The sequence below is a fragment of the Triturus cristatus genome, chromosome 2_2 (genome assembly GCF_964204655.1).
Source record: "Triturus cristatus chromosome 2_2, aTriCri1.1, whole genome shotgun sequence".
In the NCBI taxonomy this organism is placed as follows: Eukaryota; Metazoa; Chordata; class Amphibia; order Caudata; family Salamandridae; genus Triturus; species Triturus cristatus.
In genome coordinates this window covers 719,564,693-719,585,812 of record NC_140582.1, presented here as the reverse complement: position 1 = coordinate 719,585,812, position 21,120 = coordinate 719,564,693, and the positions used below count along the sequence as shown (strand labels likewise).

The 21,120-nt window shown below is 46.5% G+C and overlaps 1 protein-coding gene across 1 annotated transcript in view; it reads right to left on the bottom strand.

Moving 5' to 3' along the window:
- Positions 1 to 15,086, bottom strand: part of FAM149A (family with sequence similarity 149 member A) — a 539,436-nt gene extending 524,350 nt beyond the window's left edge. Inside the window, exon 1 of the mRNA XM_085641973.1 lies at positions 14,335 to 15,086. Coding sequence (XP_085498099.1) covers positions 14,335 to 14,936 — 602 coding nt within the window. The 5' untranslated portion in view covers positions 14,937 to 15,086. The remainder of the gene's footprint in view (positions 1 to 14,334) is intronic.
- Between the last annotated feature and the right edge of the window lie 6,034 nt (positions 15,087 to 21,120).

The following is a 21,120-nucleotide window of genomic DNA, read 5'->3' as shown; positions in this document are numbered from 1 at the left end:
ACTCGATTAAAAAATACATTATTCTCTCTCTTTGAACAAATGCAGAATATTTAAGTCTAACTAGCACCGACCTGGCTGAAACGAATCTCGGTAGGGAAACTAATGAAGTCATCACCTCACAAATGAGTTAAAAATAGATACAAGTTGTTGTTTTTCAAATTTTGCTTCTAGGAATCATTTCAGGTGCGACTGAAGAATCACCAGGGAACACCACCACCAAGGAACTCGCACAAACAAGCTCAGGAAAACTGCAGGGAGTCAAATAAAATTAAAGAACAATGGATAACAAAGGGTAGCAACGATGGAAAAGTTGAAGGGAGCTTGAAAAAATGTAAGAACAATGGGTAACAAAGGGCAGCAAAGAAGGAGAAGTTGAAGAGAGAGCTTGAAAAAATGTAAGAACAATGGGTAACAAAGGGCAGCAAAGATGGAGAAGTTGAAGGGAGCTTGAAATGGGGCTGCTTGATCAGCGTAGAGGTCTGTGGATCAATGACTGACAATGTGTTAGACTTCCAGACTATTCTTGGCCGTGGTTCCTTATGCAACGAAAGAGGACACGAGCAATGAACGACTATTGGAAAGCCCAATAATGGCCGGTAAACTTTGTGACATCTACAGGGATCCTTGAAGCAGGAGAAAATATTTTCAAAACCATACATAAGTCCTGATAATCAGAAGCAGACCAATAACCACACAACTCACCTTAAAATAATCTCCTGGCACTATCTGACAAAGTTTAGAGACAATTCCCTAAACTCATGGCACAGAGTCTTCTACCTCACAAAAAAAAACATAAAATCCTGCTACTGGCTTTGCCAAACCCCATACTACCGTTTTCCCATGCTACTGAAACTTTACAACTTTTTCTACCAATTTTCTTTTGCAGCAGAGATGAGGCTTCTTAGACGGGTGTGATGGCACGCCTAAGGAAACATATTTTTGTAATGTAAAAGCTAAGGACCAAATTCGGAGAAACGAGGGCTAATGTAAAATAACCAAAGGACAGCAATTAAGTCTTGGATTTAAAGGGCGGGGTGCAAAGAGGATTATTTTTAGGATGCCTCTAAATGATCTCTAAATCAGAATTGTTAAAGGACTTCATAAGTGCCAGTCAGGTGGAATAAAAATGAGATGTAGTGCTTAGCGCTTCGGACTCAAACAAATGTTTGTGTGAAAGTGAACCATATCCAAACCAAGACAGGCCATTCTCCTCAAGAAGACATAGGATGTGCAGCAAGAATGTAAAGTTTGCATGGCTGGATCCAGATGCAGGACAGGGGGAAGTCCAATATGACCCAAATATGCAGTATCTGATCTAACGCCAATGTCCTCAAAAGATACTGACAACTTGAAATGTTGATGTGGTACTGCTGAAGAATTGGTGCAGTCATGCCATGTGAAAAATAGAACAGATTGAACAGAGACAATCTAGGTAGCCGTTGGATCAGGAAGCAGATTCAATGGAAGGATGCTGCCAGGAGTAGCCGTAGCAGTGCCAAATTCATCAAAACTGTTTCCACTCAACACAAACTAGCCATCACAATCTGTGCATCATCCCATGGACCACTATAGCCACAAGAAAGGGTACAACATTTCCATATCCCAACTCTCGTTATGAGTAACTAATGGGTGGACAGTCTTCCTAGCCCTCGTCGCTGTTCTGCCATGGAACTGGGTGTGAATGCATCATAAGGTCACTATGGCTCTGTGTTCTTATCTGAGCAGTATAGAAATTAAAAGGGGTGGAGTGATCCACACCTACATGACGCACAGCAGTCGCACTCTGGAGAGTTTTCAAAAAATAGTATGCAATTTTAATCAACCAATATTTCAAAATAACATGATTGTTTGATATTCAAATACATAACATGAATCAAAAGCGTATTATTAAACATACGTTGTAGGTAAATGAAACATAATTCATGGCTGTAATACTTGACAAACAAAATTAATCTGCTGAACAATGTGATTCCTTAAACTTCAAAATACATCAATATTTTAAACTTTTATCCCAATCCATTTCGGGTTATTAACCCTTCTTCAGGGGATTCAGTTCATGTGCTTCGGAAAGCAGTTCCACGTTTACAACACTACAAAAAATGAAACAGTCGTACTTAGTAGACATCAGTAATACTAGGATTTGCACTCAAAGCCAGAAGTGTGTGAATGAGCAAGAAGTTGTATTAAGTAGCCCGGTGAGTTTCAGAAGCGAAGAGAAAGTCTTGGTGGCCAAAGAAAAGTTTTAGTGAATATCGTGCAGGAAACGGGTGATAAGATCAACGCGACCTGTGTCCAAGGGAAATTCTAGTGAAAATCATGCAAGAAACGACCGAAAAAAAGGGGAGAACCAACGTCGAATCGCTCTAGTGTGAAAACCATGAAGTTAGTGTATCGTACTCACATTCAGGGGTCCAAACAAGTACAAGTATCTAGGGACCGTAATCATGTGGCAGTATCCGGCTGTTAAAAAGGTACGAGAATCCTGTTAGTGCGCGAACGTCTTTAAAGTGACTATCAAAAGAAAGCAGTCAAATCTTACCCTTCAGTATTCTAAATGTGGTCCATTTCAAGTGTTGGACGTGTCTAAGAGGATAAAAATGAGCTTGGTTGAGTTCGGTGTATGGCCGGCACAGTACCAATACGTTAACGAAAGTTCAAAAGGTAGCGTAGCTTACCCGTCAACGGATCCGAGAAACGCGAGACGTGGGAATCCTGATGCGTTCGTAACAGCGACGCGTCATCATTGTGAGTCATGAAAAAAGGTTGTTTTTATAGGCAGCCTGAGTTGTTATGGAAAACTTTATTAAACTCGGGTTGCTAAGAACAATTCTAAACGGTTAGTTAGTGTCGTGTAAACGTATACCATCCTGCTAACCACGGAAAAGAAAAGAAAGAAAAAATAATAATAAAATCGTAAATTGAATAGTTGGGTGATATGGACTCAGGACCTACTTGAAGCGATTGGGCACTCCAGTAAATTGCGGGAACCACAAAAAATTAATTAAAATCAAAAATATAAGCGCGTATGTGTCAATGAGGGGAAAGAAAGTAGTGAATTTAATTCGTTAATAAGGTGGTATGTACTCCAGCCCTGCTAAAAACCGTGGGTCACTCCAGTGAATAGTAAGAACCAGAAATTTAGAATGTATGAGGCGGGTGCAAATCCTTCACAGAGCTGTTATCCTGCGGGGCGAGCGTGAGTCTGCCATTCAGAAATGGGGTACATTTATAAACATGAATCATAAGAAACAAGAGAATTCAATATGATCATTGAGCCCCCCCGGAATTAAAGTGCCCAATTTTTTTATCCAGAACGTTTCTTTTCTTGCTAGCGTGTTGTGAGGGTCATTGCAAGATGTGGTACAAATTTTCTCTAAGATGGTGAAACGTAGCTGGGGTATTGTGTGTGCTGTTTATTTAATGTGTGGCCAAACAGGATTTAAAATTCTTATTGCGAATAGTACTCTTATGTTCTATTATCCTTGTTTTTATCTTTCTCGAAGTTCTGCCTACATACACGAGTCCGCATGGACATTGTATCGCATATATAACGACTTCTGTGTTGCCGTCTGATGAATGTCGCAAAGGAATTTTTTCTCCTGTGTGAGGGTGGTTGAAAGTCTGTCCCACCATTACATTACCACATTGGCCACAGTTGTGGCATTTTTGCATGCCTTTATGCTTGAGTTGTTTATTTGAAGATTTGAATTTTAGGATTTCTCTTAGATTATTAGACCTAGTATGTGCAAATATCGGTGGACCTTGAAAGAGATCTGTGAAATCAGTTTCTGACGTAACAAGTTCCCAATGTTTATTGATTATTTTCTTGATGTGGGATGCCTGAGTGGAATATTTCAAGACACATACTTCGCGATGTGATATGGTTTTGCCTGCTGGAAGTAATAGATCTTCTCTGTTTTTATTGGAAATTTTCCTCTCGGCTTCATTTAGAATGTCATCTGGGTATCCTCTTTCTTTATACCGCTTCTTTTGTTCATTGATGAGTTGTGAGCTTTCTAGATCATTTGACGTGATCCTCTTTATTCTGATGAATTGTGAGATCGGTGAGTGTTTTTTCAAGGAGAATGGATGTCCGCTGGAGAAATGTAATGCATTATTGACATCAGTTGGTTTTCTGTAAACTGAGGTTTGTATACCTTCCTGGGTCTTACGAAGTTCTATGTCCAAAAAATTTATTTTTTCCGGTTGTATGTCATGTGTGAATTGTATTCTGGGGTTACAAAGATTTAGCTGTTGGATGCAGGTTTCAAGAACTTCTTGTGGACCCCTCCAAAGGCACAAAATGTCATCGATATATCGAAGAAACAGTATCGTGTGTTGTTGCCATAAAGGATTTTGGAGGATGTGATGATATTCAAAGTGCGCCATGAAGGTGTTGGCGTATGCGGGTGCTCCAGGAAATCCCATTGATGTTCCTGTCTTTTGTAGATAATATTCATCTTGCCAAAGAAAGTAGCTGTGATACAACGAAAAATGTAGGAGCTCTAGTAGAAACACGCTCAAATCCCGCTCTAGGGAAGAGTCTAAAAGTCGCCATTCGATTGCTTCAAGTCCCTCATTGTGAGGTATCGAAGTATAAAGTGCTACCACATCTATTGTGCACAGTAGAAAGTCTTCATTCAAAAGATGATTTAATGTTCTCAATTTTAAGAGGCAATCGGTGGTGTCTTTTACATAGGTTACCCATGATTGTACCAGTGGTTGTAGGTAGTAATCCAAAAATTGTCCAATCGGTTCATGGATGGATCCACACCCTGCTACAATCGGTCGAAAAGGTGGATTCTTCAAGTTCTTATGGATTTTAGGGAGCATATAAATATGCGGTGTCTTTGGAGTGGAAACTGATAAGAATCTTCTGGTGTTTTCTGAAATGACAGCATTGTCAACAGCTTTCTGTAGCAAAGAACTTAATGTTTCTTGAAAGACTTTGATGGGGTTCCCTTGTAAATGAATGTAGGTGTGTTCATCCTTTACATGTAAATCCACACTCTGTGTGTAAAATCCAGAGTCCAAGATGACTAAGGCTCCACCTTTGTCTGCAGGTTGACAAGTGATAGTATCGTCTTGTTGCAAAGCATTGAGTATTCGTGATTCTCTCAACGTGAGATTAGTGTATTGTGATCTTCTGTATTTGATCCGAGTAAGTTCTTTTTTCACTAGTAATTCAAAGTTATCCAATGTCTTATGTGAAGTGGGAGCCATAAATTTGCTTTTAGGTCTGAAACGTTCAGTTATGGATTCAGTTGCGTCTGGTCTGTTTTGTGCAAAGAACCATTTCAACCTAAGTTTTCTCATGAACTTAAAGAAAGATATTTCTGTTTCCAAGGGATTTGAAGAGTATGTAGGAACAAATGACTTCCCTTTGTTCAATACTTTTAGTTGTTCTGAACTCAAAGTTTTCTTGGAAATGTTCACTACTAGCGAATTTATTTCCTGGGGTTCCTTTGAGGTCTCCCTGATTCTATGGTTTTTTTTGGCTTGTCCCCTGCGGGTGCGATATCTGGAATTGCAATGTTTTTGTCGGGAGGAAGATTGGATGATTGACCTTCCGCTAAAAAAGACGGTTTGGTTCCTGAAGTAGAGGGCATTGTCTCGCTAGGTACTTCTGCAGGTTCTGTGTGTGCTCTCGCTGGTGGGCGTCGCGTCGAGATATCCTGGTCATCTGCTACACTTTCTTCAGATGAAGTGTTTCCTGGTTTGCGAAAAAAACGTTTTTGGGCATACGTTTCAGCCCATGTATAAACTTCGTCCAGTTTATAATCGATCGTGTCTCTCCGAAATTTTCGAATTTTCCTTTCATGTACTTCTCTAGCGTAGGTATCTAAACAACCATTGATGTCCTCTAGGACTTTCTTCCAATCTTCTTGTTCCATTTGTAAATGTAATTCTTCTTTGAGTCTGTTGATGTCATCTGTAAGTTCTGTGAGAATCGCTGAAATCTCTTCAACAATGAGGAGAATCAAATCTAATGAACATTTGTTCAATATTGCATACCATTTAAGCATGAATGTTTTGTTAAATTTAAAGAGCATGGGTTTCAAAGCTATGCGTAATCCTCTTGGTATTATTTTGACTTTATGGTATTCAATCAATGTGGTAGCATGGAGACGCTGATTAATCTCCTTCTTCAAGGTGTATTCGAGTTGCTTCAATAGTTGAGTTGTAGTGCTGATGGAGGAACTGAATGTACGTGCTTCTTGTACCAAGGAATATATTGATTCTGCTTCATCTGTTGAGTAAGCTTTGGTGTCTGCTTGGTTAGTAGTAATGTCGGCTATGTCTTTGAAGGACATGGTTAATCAATGGGTGCTGGTACCAAATGGGCAAGACGTATGAACGATAAAGATTGTGTTGTACCTGCACACCTATTATTGAGTAAGAATCAGTGATATAAGAACAGGCTTTGTTATAACTAATATCAGCGTGCTGTCATGTGTTAGGGTTTCAGCCCTGACCCTATCTGTAACAATATAGAAATTAAAAGGGGTGGAGTGATCCACACCTACATGACGCACAGCAGTCGCACTCTGGAGAGTTTTCAAAAAATAGTATGCAATTTTAATCAACCAATATTTCAAAATAACATGATTGTTTGATATTCAAATACATAACATGAATCAAAAGCGTATTATTAAACATACGTTGTAGGTAAATGAAACATAATTCATGGCTGTAATACTTGACAAACAAAATTAATCTGCTGAACAATGTGATTCCTTAAACTTCAAAATACATCAATATTTTAAACTTTTATCCCAATGCATTTCGGGTTATTAACCCTTCTTCAGGGGATTCAGTTCATGTGCTTCGGAAAGCAGTTCCACGTTTACAACACTACAAAAAATGAAACAGTCGTACTTAGTAGACATCAGTAATACTAGGATTTGCACTCAAAGCCAGAAGTGTGTGAATGAGCAAGAAGTTGTATTAGGTAGCCCGGTGAGTTTCAGAAGCGAAGAGAAAGTCTTGGTGGCCAAAGAAAAGTTTTAGTGAATATCGTGCAGGAAACGGGTGATAAGATCAACGCGACCTGTGTCCAAGGGAAATTCTAGTGAATATCGTGCAAGAAACGACCGAAAAAAAGGGGAGAACCAACGTCGAATCGCTCTAGTGTGAAAACCATGAAGTTAGTGTATCGTACTCACATTCAGGGGTCCAAACAAGTACAAGTATCTAGGGACCGTAATCATGTGGCAGTATCCGGCTGTTAAAAAGGTACGAGAATCCTGTTAGTGCGCGAACGTCTTTAAAGTGACTATCAAAAGAAAGCAGTCAAATCTTACCCTTCAGTATTCTAAATGTGGTCCATTTCAAGTGTTGGACGTGTCTAAGAGGATAAAAATGAGCTTGGTTGAGTTCGGTGTATGGCTGGCACAGTACCAATACGTTAACGAAAGTTCAAAAGGTAGCGTAGCTTACCCGTCAACGGATCCGAGAAACGCGAGACGTGGGAATCCTGATGCGTTCGTAACAGCGACGCGTCATCATTGTGAGTCATGAAAAAAGGTTGTTTTTATAGGCAGCCTGAGTTGTTATGGAAAACTTTATTAAACTCGGGTTGCTAAGAACAATTCTAAATGGTTAGTTAGTGTCGTGTAAACGTATACCATCCTGCTAACCACGGAAAAGAAAAGAAAGAAAAAATAATAATAAAATCGTAAATTGAATAGTTGGGTGATATGGTCTCAGGACCTACTTGAAGCGATTGGGCACTCCAGTAAATTGCGGGAACCACAAAAAATTAATTAAAATCAAAAATATAAGCGCGTATGTGTCAATGAGGGGAAAGAAAGTAGTTAATTTAATTCGTTAATAAGGTGGTATGTACTCAAGCCCTGCTAAAAACCGTGGGTCACTCCAGTGAATAGTAAGAACCAGAAATTTAGAATGTATGAGGCGGGTGCAAATCTTTCACAGAGCTGTTATCCTGCGGGGCGAGCGTGAGTCTGCCGTTCAGAAATGGGGTACATTTATAAACATGAATCATAAGAAACAAGAGAATTCAATATGATCATTGAGCCCCCCCGGAATTAAAGTGCCCAATTTTTTTATCCAAAACGTTTCTTTTCTTGCTAGCGTGTTGTGAGGGTCATTGCAAGATGTGGTACAAATTTTCTCTAAGATGGTGAAACGTAGCTGGGGTATTGTGTGTGCTGTTTATCTGAGCAGTCCCAATTCACTTAAAGGTTCTTCTCACCCGTGCTATTAGAGCATCTCAAGGGAAAGGAGTAAGTGGGAAATAGTAAATTGATGCTGAGAAATTTGAAAAACAGTTCTTAAGATGGCAGTTTTTCCCCGCAACTTGAACCCAATAGGCTACCCTGGACTTTATGCTTGTCAGCCCTCTGTTAGGAGCTTCAGCGGCTGCAACAACAGACTGGGTGAAATTAGTGAAATCACATTTTATTAAGTAAATTCCACTAAAGTGGAGGAGGGCCTCACAAAGACTAGCTCCGGGAGACTGCACACATTCGTAGGGGGGGCAATGAGGTACTGAACCCCAGGGACAGAGAAGCAAGGTGTGACTGCAGTCTGCGCGTGTATCCCAGCTCCAAGTCCAGTGCTGACTATAACTAAATCTACGATCACCTTACATTCACCTCAGAATGCCTTGAAGAGTTCCTCCACTGGTGCACTAGCCAAGAGTGACACAAAAGGATAAATCAATAGTCTTCAGGTCTCAAGGATGCTGTCACAACTGCTGCATTAAAGAAACACCTGTGATAGCAGGCTAGCTGCCTGGGACAGTCACTGAAGTACCATTGGCTCCAGGTCGCTCACTCGTCACAGCTGTAGCAGAGCGGTGGAAGAGTGAGTACCAACGGAAAAGTCACAGGAGGAGAAGAAGGCAGTGGCAGGTGAAAAGGTTATTTTTTATGGCAGGGTTGAGGTGTGACAGGGAAGCACAGAGAAGGAGAAAGAGAGACACTATGCTTTTATGCGCAGCTTAGGGTTTAGGCTGTGTGTCTCTGGTAGCTATCTCCTGGTATTTGGTATCTGTCATTCCCTGACATCTGGAGGACATTGTAGGACACTTCCTCTGGCTGCCACCCATCGTCCTGAGTTTCTGGCACTTCTAGCATCGACTAGGTATTCTAGGCATTTTCAGAATCCTGGCAAAATGGGACCTTCCTGACACATTGTGAGTGATGTTAGGCATCACGGTGCTTTCCCTAGCATACTGTGGGTAACTTAAGCATTGAGGTGGTACGGCATAAACAATTTTTTGGGGGTGTATTGTTGGTATTCGAGTCATTATGGTAGCTCTATCAGAAGGTGCCCATCATCGTCATGTCGTGGAGATTCTAATCCCAGGCATTATGCTGACCGTCGCATAAATTGGCCACCTGCAGCTCCTGATAAGCATCTTATCACAAATTGATTACACCCGAAATTTGATTTTTACCACTAGCAGATGAGGGCATCCCTGGGACCAATTTCGTAGGAGTTGGGAGTCAAATTCATATTTGAGATATAAGGGTTAATTCACCAGCTTTTCTTACTCTTTGAAATTAGCACCAGTGATGTATATCCCACCACTCTAAAAGGTCATCAGCTACCTCTTGATGTATGTTTGAGGGATGACTGCACCAGACTTGCTTGATTTCAAAAACATGGGAAACCCAGGGGTATTAATGGACCATGGGTATAAGCATTTTAAGGAACAAATGTCCCTTACAGTAAGATACCATAAACCATATTACACAGAGATACAATTAAATATATGTCAAGCATCCAAATGGAAAATTCAAATGCATTTATTAAAACATAACGTATAAATGAAGTGGGAAGCACAATCCAAAGGATGTCAAAATTGACAAAAAAGCACTTCAAAGCTCAGACATTTTTTAAGTGTCTATAATGAAGGTAAAATAATCTTGCCACATATAGTATAGAGTACCAATTCTCACATATCTTTTACTTTACACGTTTGTGGATCTCTGAGCCAGTGCACATCATAACCTTCATTGAAATGCATTGGGTCTCGCTTTCGGCCCTCAGCACACCATCCAGTAGGCACTGTATACTGTTTGCCTGTATCAGCTTCAATTATTTGCCTGCCGCTACAGCTTTCTACTCACGGTCATTCAGATTGTAAATTGCCACACTGGGACAGCTATTGCTCCCGCCCTGGCCTGCAACTCCTTTACACATTGGTCATTGGGGTTGTGTTAATCTACAGGTATTTTCTTCTGAAGCATAATTACTTATGTCCTGATGATGGTCCTCACAATATATGGAGGGATTGAAACGTTGTTGACATGCAGTACCATGACTTCTATAATTATTATGTAATAGATATTTGAGCGTTGGTACTCTATACTAAATGTGACAGGATTATTGTACCTTTCAGATTTCCTTAGCACAACATGAAAGTATTGCAATTTTGCATAAGTGCCCCTTCAGAACGGACTTTAAAATCTATTACTTTTAGCCAACTTTTGGAATACTGTACTGTATAATGCACCATTAGATCCCATGCTATAAAGCTTTCTTTGAAGAAAGACATCCCTTGAGCCCCTTGCAGAGTATCATGCAGTGGCATGCTTACCATGCTCGCTCACTTGCGGCATTCTGAAGCTGGTATTAAGGAAGAGAGTTAGAGATGTGTTGGATGTTCAACATCAAGCCCTGGTCTCTTCTTCATCGGTTTTATACTGCTGCCGTTTACTCCAGCGGCATTCTTCTGGATTTGTGGTTTGATACAGTGAAGCTTCATCTTCATCTCTCACAGCAGCTCTAAGCGGCTCAGGCATCTTCAGGCCCTACCTGCATGCTCATCATACCCGTGGTTGACTGACAATATTTAAATCGTGTTACATGAATATTGTGCCTTAGAAATTGCTTACAAAAATATTTTCCCGTTGGTTGTAGAATTTCTGTTATTAACACTAATGGCACAATATTTTTGTAAATAATATTTCGGACACGACGTAGGTAAGACCATATTCTGACTACGATATCCTAGTATCATATCCATACACAGACGCTGTTGCAATTGAGGTCAGTGAAATGATGATGATTGGTGTGGCTGGGCTCACAGACGTCAGTGGTGTTTTGGCATTTTTGAGAGGTGATGCAGAAGTGCTGGGATGGTGATCGCATTTAAGTCAAGGAAGGAGAGCCTATTTTGGCAGATGAGACAGACTGCGGTCAATGTAACTGACAATTTTTTTAGAGAGGGGTAGATGGCGGGTCTGCTGTGCTGTGACTTCATGGCAGCCGGTGAATATGAACAATGGATCAAAAGCCCATAGGTATAGGTATAACAGCCTCAAACAGGACTCCTCAAGGACAGAAATCTTGGTGGGTCATAGTCCTAGCACACAACGTTGACACCCTTGCCCACTTTTTTTGAGAATTAATACACATCCAAATAAAAGCACAAAGCCTCTGAGTGGTATGGGATGCTGACATCAGCCAGAACTTGCAAGTGAGGACTGTAGATGAAACCACATACTTGCAAATTAAACTCATAAGAGGATCCCTACTCTTCATTCGCTCCTCCATGCCCACTCATAATAGTGGGGTCAGGCAACTAGAAACTAGAGTGAGGTAATGCCCCATAAAATGGGCGATTGGCTTAACAAAATCAACAAGCCCCAGAAGTTGCAGATGGCAGAAGGAGAGTGATCGTTGGCCTAACAAATGAACCAATAGCAACCCACTTCAAAAGCAGTGCCTACTTTGTTAAAAAAAACAACTCAAAAGTGCAGGGGTCTTGTGACTTTCCTGGGAGCCTGTCAACAGGGCTGTCAAATCTCAGGGTTGCTAAATACCAAGGCTGCCTGTCTCCTTCTTTCATCCCTATACACTTCCTGACGCTGTATCTCACACAAGCAGTTTATTTTATTAACCCCACTTTCTCCCTTTGTCACTTCATTTGCTTTATCTTCCTCCTTTCTCCCCTTCCTTCGCTTCTCTCTCTTGGTCAAAATCTGTTGCTGAAAAATAAGTCTTTGCCCCAAAAATGTTTGCTAGTGCCCACGACCTCCAACCCCTGCAAAAATTAAGCATTGCTCAAAAGCTCACATGAGGTGCAGTAAAAGGCAGATTCAGGTTTGACCTCCTGAGCTGGAGGCACAGTCCACAAACAGCAACAATTAAAAATTGTAACACACAGTAAATAGGCAACTTATGCTCAGTAGAAGAGCCCCTTCTGGTCACCCCCAGAAGAAGGAGTATGTGCAGGTCTCAGCCACTGACACAACCTGCCCAGGCAACCCAACCATTTCCGATTAAATTCAAATTGAGACTCAAAACACAATTATTCTGATCCCGTAAATTCAAGCATATCTCCACGCCACGTCTAAGCCATATATGCTGGACCCTATCATTTTAACGAAACTATATATGTGAGGCTCTGAGCACATACAATTACAGTGGCTATTTGTACAAACCCAGTTGGTAGAAGCAATTCAGTTCTGCAGTGTGGAAAATACAGCCAACTTAAACATTAACTATGCTTTTTGCAAGTTTGCCGAGTACTGCGCAGACTGAAGCCAATAGATGTAAAAGACAAGATGCAAGACAGAAGGCCCTCCCAATAATAAATGGGTTGAACGTACAACTCTCAAAGAGGGGTGAGATGAGAGACCCTCCATTTGTATTCACAGTCTATAACTATGAACATGTCTTTCACCACAAAATCAAGTGCTTGCCTCCACAAAGCTGTAGGCCAAACTGGATTCATTTTCCTTATTTGCTTTGCTCATCCCTTGGCAATAATATAAATTTCTCTTAATCACTCAAAGTATATCGATAAACCGTAATTTATTTTCAAATCCATACAGATTTCATTTTAGTGCTTGTAAAGTGCCAAAAATGTCCCAAAGCATTTCGGGGACATACACGTCATCAGGCCAATCGCGGGTGAAGTCATGTGATCAATGTACAGCAATGGACATTTGGGCCATCGTTGATGACCGGTCTAAGCATCTCAATGGACTTATCTCGTCCTTAGCTGTATCCAGGTAGCCTGAATACCCCACTTTGCAAGCACTCTAATAAAATATGAGTGGATCTGAAAATAAAAATCGATCAATATACTAAAAGTGATTAAGACCTACGTATTTAACTGCTGAGCGAAGTCTCTAAGGAAACTTAATCGCGTTTGTCCTCCAGCTTCGCAGGGACAAGCAGTTGTCTGTCGTGATGAGTGCAGGTTCACAGTTCGTACAGTCTGTGGCCAGAATGCCAGGTCCCCCAGCATCCCAAGTGGGGGGACGCGGGGAGTATATAGCCTGAAATATTTTAACATTTCAGGGTGGGGTGATGCCATCAATGTTACATCACTGAAGACATAGGGACTGTGAAAAATCAAAACGTCACACAAAGAACAAGTGTAGCAAATCAGCCATGCCCATTCAGCAGGAAAGGTGTAAGGTATATAGCGGGGGTGCATTTTGGAGCACACCGTTGCAAATATACTACTAAAGCTTGGTGTGGTAATGCACTGTCTTTAACAGACAGCACATTTTCCATTGAAATGGCAACAAAATGCACACTGACATGCAGTGTTACTGATAAATCTGTATAGTGTACACAGTACATACCACAATGTGGGGAAATCGGGTTTCTGAAAATATGTATCTTTTGCACACCAACAAGTAAAGTATCTTGATTTCTTTTGACCCTATCACAATCTTTGCTTCCATCACACTTTAGAATTACAAAACGTGCGCTTCATTTGTGCTTTCCTAACTGCGGTTTTAAAATATAAGTACAGCTCATTTAAAAGTATTTCAATGTTATTTTTGCACTAGAGCCTTTCCTTTCACACTCCCTTACCCAAGCAAAACTGCCACACAGTTCATGTTAAAAAAAAACCTCGAACATTGCAACCAGTAAGAGAAAAGTAAAAACCAATATCTATGTAAAAAAAGAATAAGCAAGAATCTGTCAAAAGACGCAACCTGACATTTTGCCTCTGTCTTTTTTGTACACAGCAACAAGATCAAAACAAAATGTAAATCCATCTATACTGCTAATTCACCCTCTGACTCTAGCATGTCTATTTTGAGGGTGCTGTAGCAAGCCCTGCGCCCCTACTTCCAACGCATATGTGGCCATTCTGTCACTCTGGTGTTTCCCCAGTAGGCTGCAGGCTAAGGGGCTACTTTCGGAGCCAGGTGGATGGATGGCCATAACCCAACCTTGTCCTCAGAGTCCCATTCTAAGCTATGCATCCTGCAGCGTGTGGCTGGTTTGTACATTTGTGCCAGGGATGATTTTGGTTTTAGTCCACCCCTGCTTCCTTAGCTGTGCCCCAGATGTTGAAAGAAATCCCCACGGTATAAGAGTGGTACTCACGCCTCGCTGGGACAGCTGTCAGAGTCGTTCTCCATCAGCACCTCTTCGCCTATGTCCGGCAGGGTGAAGAGCATCTGCTTGCCGCTGGGTCCACCCCAGCTCATGCCGGGGGCTTCCAGAGACAGCCCCTGCGGGTGGCGGGGAGAGCGGCACGGCCCTCCGGTTCTGCTGGCCACTGGCAGAAGGCTTGGGGCCGGCTGGGCGGGTCGCACATAGATGGTGGTCGGGTGCGCGGTAGGCTTCGGTGTGCTATCGACCCCGGCATGTTGTAGTGTAGGGACTGGTAGGACGTCCCGGGGGTCCCCACTCGGCCAGTCCGCCGTAGGAGCCGGGGTCCCGGGACCAGAGGATCCGAGGCCCGGCGGATGAGCAGCGGCCGCGTGCCTGCCTGAGGGAATCCGGGGGAGAGAGGTGGTGAGGGCATATAGTGGGGACTGTGGCGGGGGAAGGAACAGTATCGAGGTGGTCACCGCCTTGGAAGGGCCGGGGGCTGTAAGCCCCGAGCCCGAACTGGTGGGAGCCGGCGTGGGAACCACCGGGGAAACCGAAGTCTTGAAAAGCTTTGCAAATATAGTTCCCAGATCCAACACGGCCACTTTCATTTTTCCTGCAACCCCGAGGAAATGGACCCCCTTACAGGTCCAAGCCGCGTACCGACGGTGAGCTCGGGGAGCCCCAGAGCTCCATGAAGGGTGAGTGAGCTCCAGCGGGTGGTGGGAAATGACAGCCGCGCCCCTTTCCACGGGTTACAAAGTTTCTTTTCCCACTGCAAATTATACTCTTGCACTGACAGTCCTTCCAAAATAAACGCGTGACACCCACGCTGCGGTGCACGGCCGAGTCATTTAACTGCTGGACAGGGGAGGCCAATAAAGTGTTCATGAAAATCAGTCTAATTAACAAAGTCCTGGCGGAGGGTTGTGGAGGGGCGAGATGCATGTGCAGAAAAAACAGATGCGTTCGAGTCCTCAGGTTTCCGTTCTTTACTTTTCTGGGGAATCGCAGTAATTTCTTTGCTCCCTGCTGCCCAGCTAGTGATTTTCGCGTATCTGACCCTGGTCCATGACTTCTAAATGAAGGCAACCAGCCCCTCTGAGGGGTGTGATTTTCACCCGCTCCTACTGTGATAACAGCGCTGCAGTGTGTGTTTAAACGGCGTTGCAGCACTCGCGACAGAAAAAAAGGGGGCGGGCGGTTGCTATGATAAACAAAATGGAGGAGCGCTTGTAATTGGACACTTGGAGCCAGAGAGGCTGAGCTTTCACCCAGGGACCGAGGGACAAACACACGCAGCCTGACAGGAGGGGGTCGGGAGAACACTGTAACCTGGGGAGGGGGCACAGCGATCACAGGCCTCACATGCTATTATCCTCACAGTAATGGGACACGTACACTTTAGATTAATATTTCCGAGTTACCTCGCGCGGTCGCTCCTCCTTTTATTTTGACCCTGGGGCAGCGCCCGGCCCTCGGGATGCTCACAGTGTACCATTGTACTGTAGATCCCCTTTGGCACTCGCCTTTTCCGTTTTTATTAACAGAAAATACTCCACTTGGGAATTAAGGGGGAGAGGGGGGGCAAGCTGACACCAGACCACTTTATTGTGTGTGAAAAAGGCCGCTTTATTGAAACAGGTGCATATCACAATTTTAACTCCTTGGCCACTGCCTTACAAAACTAACACCTCGCTATACAATCATTTCCTGACCTCTTGTTCCTTCCCCCACCCCTACGATCCCAACATCAGTTCCCCCATCCCCCAAAATACAACATAACATTCCATAACCAACAATTAACCCAATCCTACACCATGTAGCCTTTCCCACTCCCAAACTCCCCTGACCGTAACCCCTACCTGCCTTCTGTGCAACTGTAACTATCCAACCTCTAATCTAAATTTATCCAAACTGGTTACCCTTCCCTGTTCCTGGACCCAAACTACCAAACTTATAACAACAAACTCTAGCCAATCCCGGCCAACTGTCAACCACCCCGCCACCCAGAAACAAGGGGGGGGAGTGTGGGCGGATACGCCTCTTCCTCCCCTTTTTCTGCCCCCCCCCCAATCCCCACGGGACCGCATGTGAAACGTAACGTATGTAGACCCCTAGCAACCGTGCTAAAACCTCCCGAAAAACTCCAAACGGTACAGGGGCAATCCCCTTACGTGACGAGTGTACCCCATCATCCCTGAACAGCACATGCTCATCGCAACAGATGTCCCTATGAGCCAATCGACCTATCCCCACATGACTACAAAACCGCACCATCTCAGTGGTTAACTTCCTCCTCACTTTATCCAGTGCCCCAGGGTTTACCGCCCCCTTGCAACACCTCCAGGGGACTAATTCCGACCCGACAACGGAAAACACCACCCATCTCCCCCTGATCCACACCAGGTCCTTTCCCATAACCCGCCTAAGTGCCAAACCTGTCTCCCTGCCCTGTCAGTCTCCCCCAGCTGTAATACCAACACAACCGGGCACCTTACCACCCGTAAAAAACGTTTCCCCTGGCACCAATTCCGACCCGCTCAAAACGCCCTTATCCCTCCATGCCACAGCTAATAAATCTTTCTTGAGCCCCCAGCTGTCCCCAAAATAACTCTGCCGGGCCTGGACCCGCGCCCGTCTCACAAAAGAATACCCCACGATCCCGATGGACATCTCCCTGGCGAGGGGTCCCATAACCGAACCTGAAAAGAAAACAAGAATGAAAACCAGAAAAACACCAACTAAAAAATGTTTTTTTTTTTTTTTGCTGCACCCATTCCGCTGATAACAATTCGATGACCACCTGCCCAACTTCCTGATGTCCCTACTCTCCCAACCCCTCGCCCGTGCCCCTGATGCCGCCCCAATGTGGAAGTAATGCGTGCCAAAACCCTTCTCCTTGATACCCCGTCTCCTCATCGCTTTATGCCGCACCGCCCACAGTACGAAGCCTTAACGCCCCGCCCCTGCCTATGTGAACAGACCAAGCCCCCCCAAACCCCCGGAACAAGATTTCCAACGCAAAAACCAACCGCAAAGGGCAAACCGGCGGCGAACGCACCCTCATCCCAGCTACCCCTTACCCCCAGCTTTGTGGTCCGGTTGCCCCCTTCCTGAGCCAACTGCTAAACACCTCCGCCCCGAAAGAGACCTCCCCACAACCAGTTCCAGACGAAAGCGACCCCCGCCAACTTGCCCCCAATCGTCACCTCGGCCAGACCCTTTTCCGCCAAGCCCATTATGAACTGCAAACCGCCTCTTTTCTTGCCACCCCGGAAACCCGCTTCGCCTCTGAATGGACAAACTCCTCCCACGCCGCCCGGTATGCCGACCTCGTAGACAGGGCTGAGGCGCCGAAAACCAATTGTAGCATCCGGTGTTGTCCACTTCCCATAGTTGTTTCATCATTCCGGCCAGAGTCCCGGCCGCGTCCTAGGTGAGCCCCTGGAATCTCCCCCGTTGTGAACTAGACAAGGCATCCGCAATGTCATCGTCCACACCTGGCCCACGCACTGCGTGAAACGTCATATCATGCCTCAAACGCCCCCGCCCAAAACCCTCAACAACTCGAGCACCTGCTTGTTCCGTGCCGACTTGCCCGTTAATCCCCTGCACCACTGCCATTTTGTCACTCCTGAACGTGACCTTCTTGTGAGCTAACAGAGCCCCCCACAGCGTGACAGCCACCACCCAGGGAAAAACAACCAAGAAAGCCATGCTCCTGCCTCCCTCCAACCGTTCTGCGGGTCAGGGTTCTGTGCGCCACCTTCCCTGCCAGTACAACCCAAATCCCCTGCTCCCTTCTGCATCTGAGAAAATCTGCACATTCCACACCATGTCTGCGTCCCTCATCAAAAGCACCCCGTTAACTGGTGCCGTAAAAACTGCCATATTCTCAAGGCTACCCTCCCCCCGCTGACAGCCGTACAGGATGGTGTGGGGGCCTCTGCCCCTCCACCGCTCTCCCCAGTCGCCTACAGAACGTCCGCCCTACTCTTCCCACCCTACTGGCAAAATTGAGATGTCCCAGCGACCCTTGTATGTCCCTAATCGTCACCGTCTGTCACGTCAACACGCTTGCTTGCAGCTCTAACATGTTTCGCCTTTTTTTTTTTTTCTTTTTTCTTTTTCCACCAGAAGGCATGCCTCCACCAAACGGAACCCAGCTCCATGCCTAGAAAAGCCAGTACCATACTGGGCCTTTGTGTTTTCACCTGTGCCCATGGCACACCCATCACCCTCATGATCTCATGGAAACTGTCCAGCGCCTTCTGGCAGTCCGCGGAGTCTGAGGTGCCGACACAAATGAAGTCATCCAAGTCCCGCATCACGGCTTGGTGACCCGTCCATTCCGTAACCAAACCTTTGTAGGAACGTGCTGAACCTTCAAAAAGTGCGCAAGACATGGCGCCGCCAATCGGCAATGCTTTGTCCACATACCAGTGACCGCCGAATTGTATGCCCCACAGATCCAAGTCATCTGGATGAACTGGCAGCAGCCGGAAAGCTGACTGCATGTCGCACTTTGCCATCTGCGCTGTTGCGCCCGCAGTCACCCAGTGACATAGCCACGTCAACAGAGGAGTAAGACACAGTGGCCGCAGTTTCCTCCATACAGTCCTTGACCTACCCACCTTTGGGCCAGGACCATTGCTGTATCCACCAAAACTGCCCCTGCTCTTTTTTTTTTTTTTTTCCGGCACCACTCCAATGGGTGACCCCATCAACTTATGCAACAGCCCCTTCCTGAAAAGGGGGTCCGCCATGCGGCCCTCCCGTACCTCCGTATCCAGTTTCGCTTTTACCACCTGTGGGCGCTCCCGCGCCGATTGCACCGTAACTGCCCATCTCCGCACCCTTGTACCCTCCTAGCCCAACCTAAAACCCATCCAGAAACCCCAACCGTAGTCACTCCGCCACTGCCCTGTCCTGATACCCCCACAACTTCTCCGCCTTGACCGGACTAAGAGCCCTGTGGCCCAGGCCCCCTAGCCCCCCTCCCACCTGCTGTGCCTGCCACTGGCCCCCAGCCTTAAAGGCTCCGGGCTGCCCCTGTTGACCGCCGTGTGACTGACCCTGAGCCCCCCCCTCGGGCGGACCCCCCCTCGAGAGGGCTAATAAACGAGCGGTAGCCCGCTGGCCGTAAAAATAGTCTTCTCCTACCCCGCGAGCCCCATTGTATGCTCTCCCCGCTTCTCTTCCGTATCTCCCGTATACCGCTGTCCAGTTCCCTATCGTCAAAGGCACCTTAAGCCTCCTTGCCAACTCAAATGCCTCCTCCTTGGAGCCCTCCTTTGCCCTGACCCTCCCATGCGGGATTCTGACCATTTCCACATGTTCCTCTTTCCAACCTCACTTCGTTGCCAACATCAAATGCCCCCAAGGGCTTCGTTACCCCCCTATACGGTAACCGTGTGATCTTCCACTCCTTCCTTTGCACTTGAGCCTCCTTTGTTTTTTGTTTTTTTGTTGGGGCCCACTGTGGGACCCGAACCCACGACCCTGAGATTAAGAGTCTCATGCTCTACCTACTGCCCTTGTCCTTGCGTCAGCTGCCTCTTTCTGGGCCGTCACACTCTCAGTGGTCTTACATACGTCCCCCTTTCCTGCGCCTTCCGGGCCCACTGCCACCTCCATAACGTACGCTCCCCTGCGCAACCTCCCCCCGACCCCCCCCTCCTCCACATCCCCCCCCAACCCACTGGAAACCATCACTGGGCGCCCGAGCAAATGTTTATTACCTGGCGCCAGTGTCTCTGTCTGCCGCTCCTCCCGGCGTCCTGTCCTGGGGGCCGAGCTGTTTCCCACCTCGATGTCCGACCCGTGGGCCGCGCCTGGCGTCGTGACACCTGCAAGAACTAGCCACAACATTACTCGGCCCCCTGTCCCCCTTGTCCACCTCACGCAACTCCCCGTCTTCCATGCTCCCCTCTCATAATCCAATTCCTCCTGCCCCGCACCCCCAGCGCTCCCCGCTGGTGGCGCCAACTGCTTAAGTGGTAAACAAACATTCTCCGCTGCGGTGCTCCTCTGCCGATGCTCCCCGGGGCGCTGCGACCCCGTGGGTGTTGGGGCTGGCGAGCCCGTACCGGGCCTACTTATGCCAGCCGCGCCGGGATCCCTCGCCGGTACAGGATACGCCGCCCAAGGCTCCACCCTCCCTTCTCCTTGGTGCCATCGAGCCGCTCCCAGCCCTACCAAGTCCGGCACCCCGCGACGGTCAAACTGTCGGTCCACCGCCTGAAAAGAAATGGAATGGTCTGGTGTGCTGGGCCTACCACCTTCCCGACTCCCCCCACCTCTCTATCGTCTCCGTCCCCGTCCCCCCCGTCGCTCCAATCGCACCTACCCGACCCCCCCACCCCTGTCCGCTCGCCCCCGCCCCCCCCCATCGTCCCCCCGCCCCACCCCCGGACTTCCACCCCCCCTTCGCCACACCGCTCACGCCCCGCCCCACCCTGCACCCCCGTCCCCCGTCCAGTCCCCTACACCCCCTATCCCGTTCGCCCCCCCCAACCCCTCGGCCCAGAACTCCAAATTGCCCAGGCCATCCCAGTCCCGACTTCCACAGCCCCGGGGAGTCCCCCCCCTGCTGCACTCCCCGCATTCCTGCCGTCCGCCTGACCCCCCACCGCCGCTGGCCGGAAACCCCGTGCCCGCCGGCTCCCGGTCAAAAAACCCACACGCCGTGCCCCCCCCACCCTCCCCCGTGCGCCTCCCCCATCCGCTCTAACTCCGCTCCACACCGGGGCCCGTGCCCCTGCTAAGCGAATGGCCCCTGACTGCCGCGCG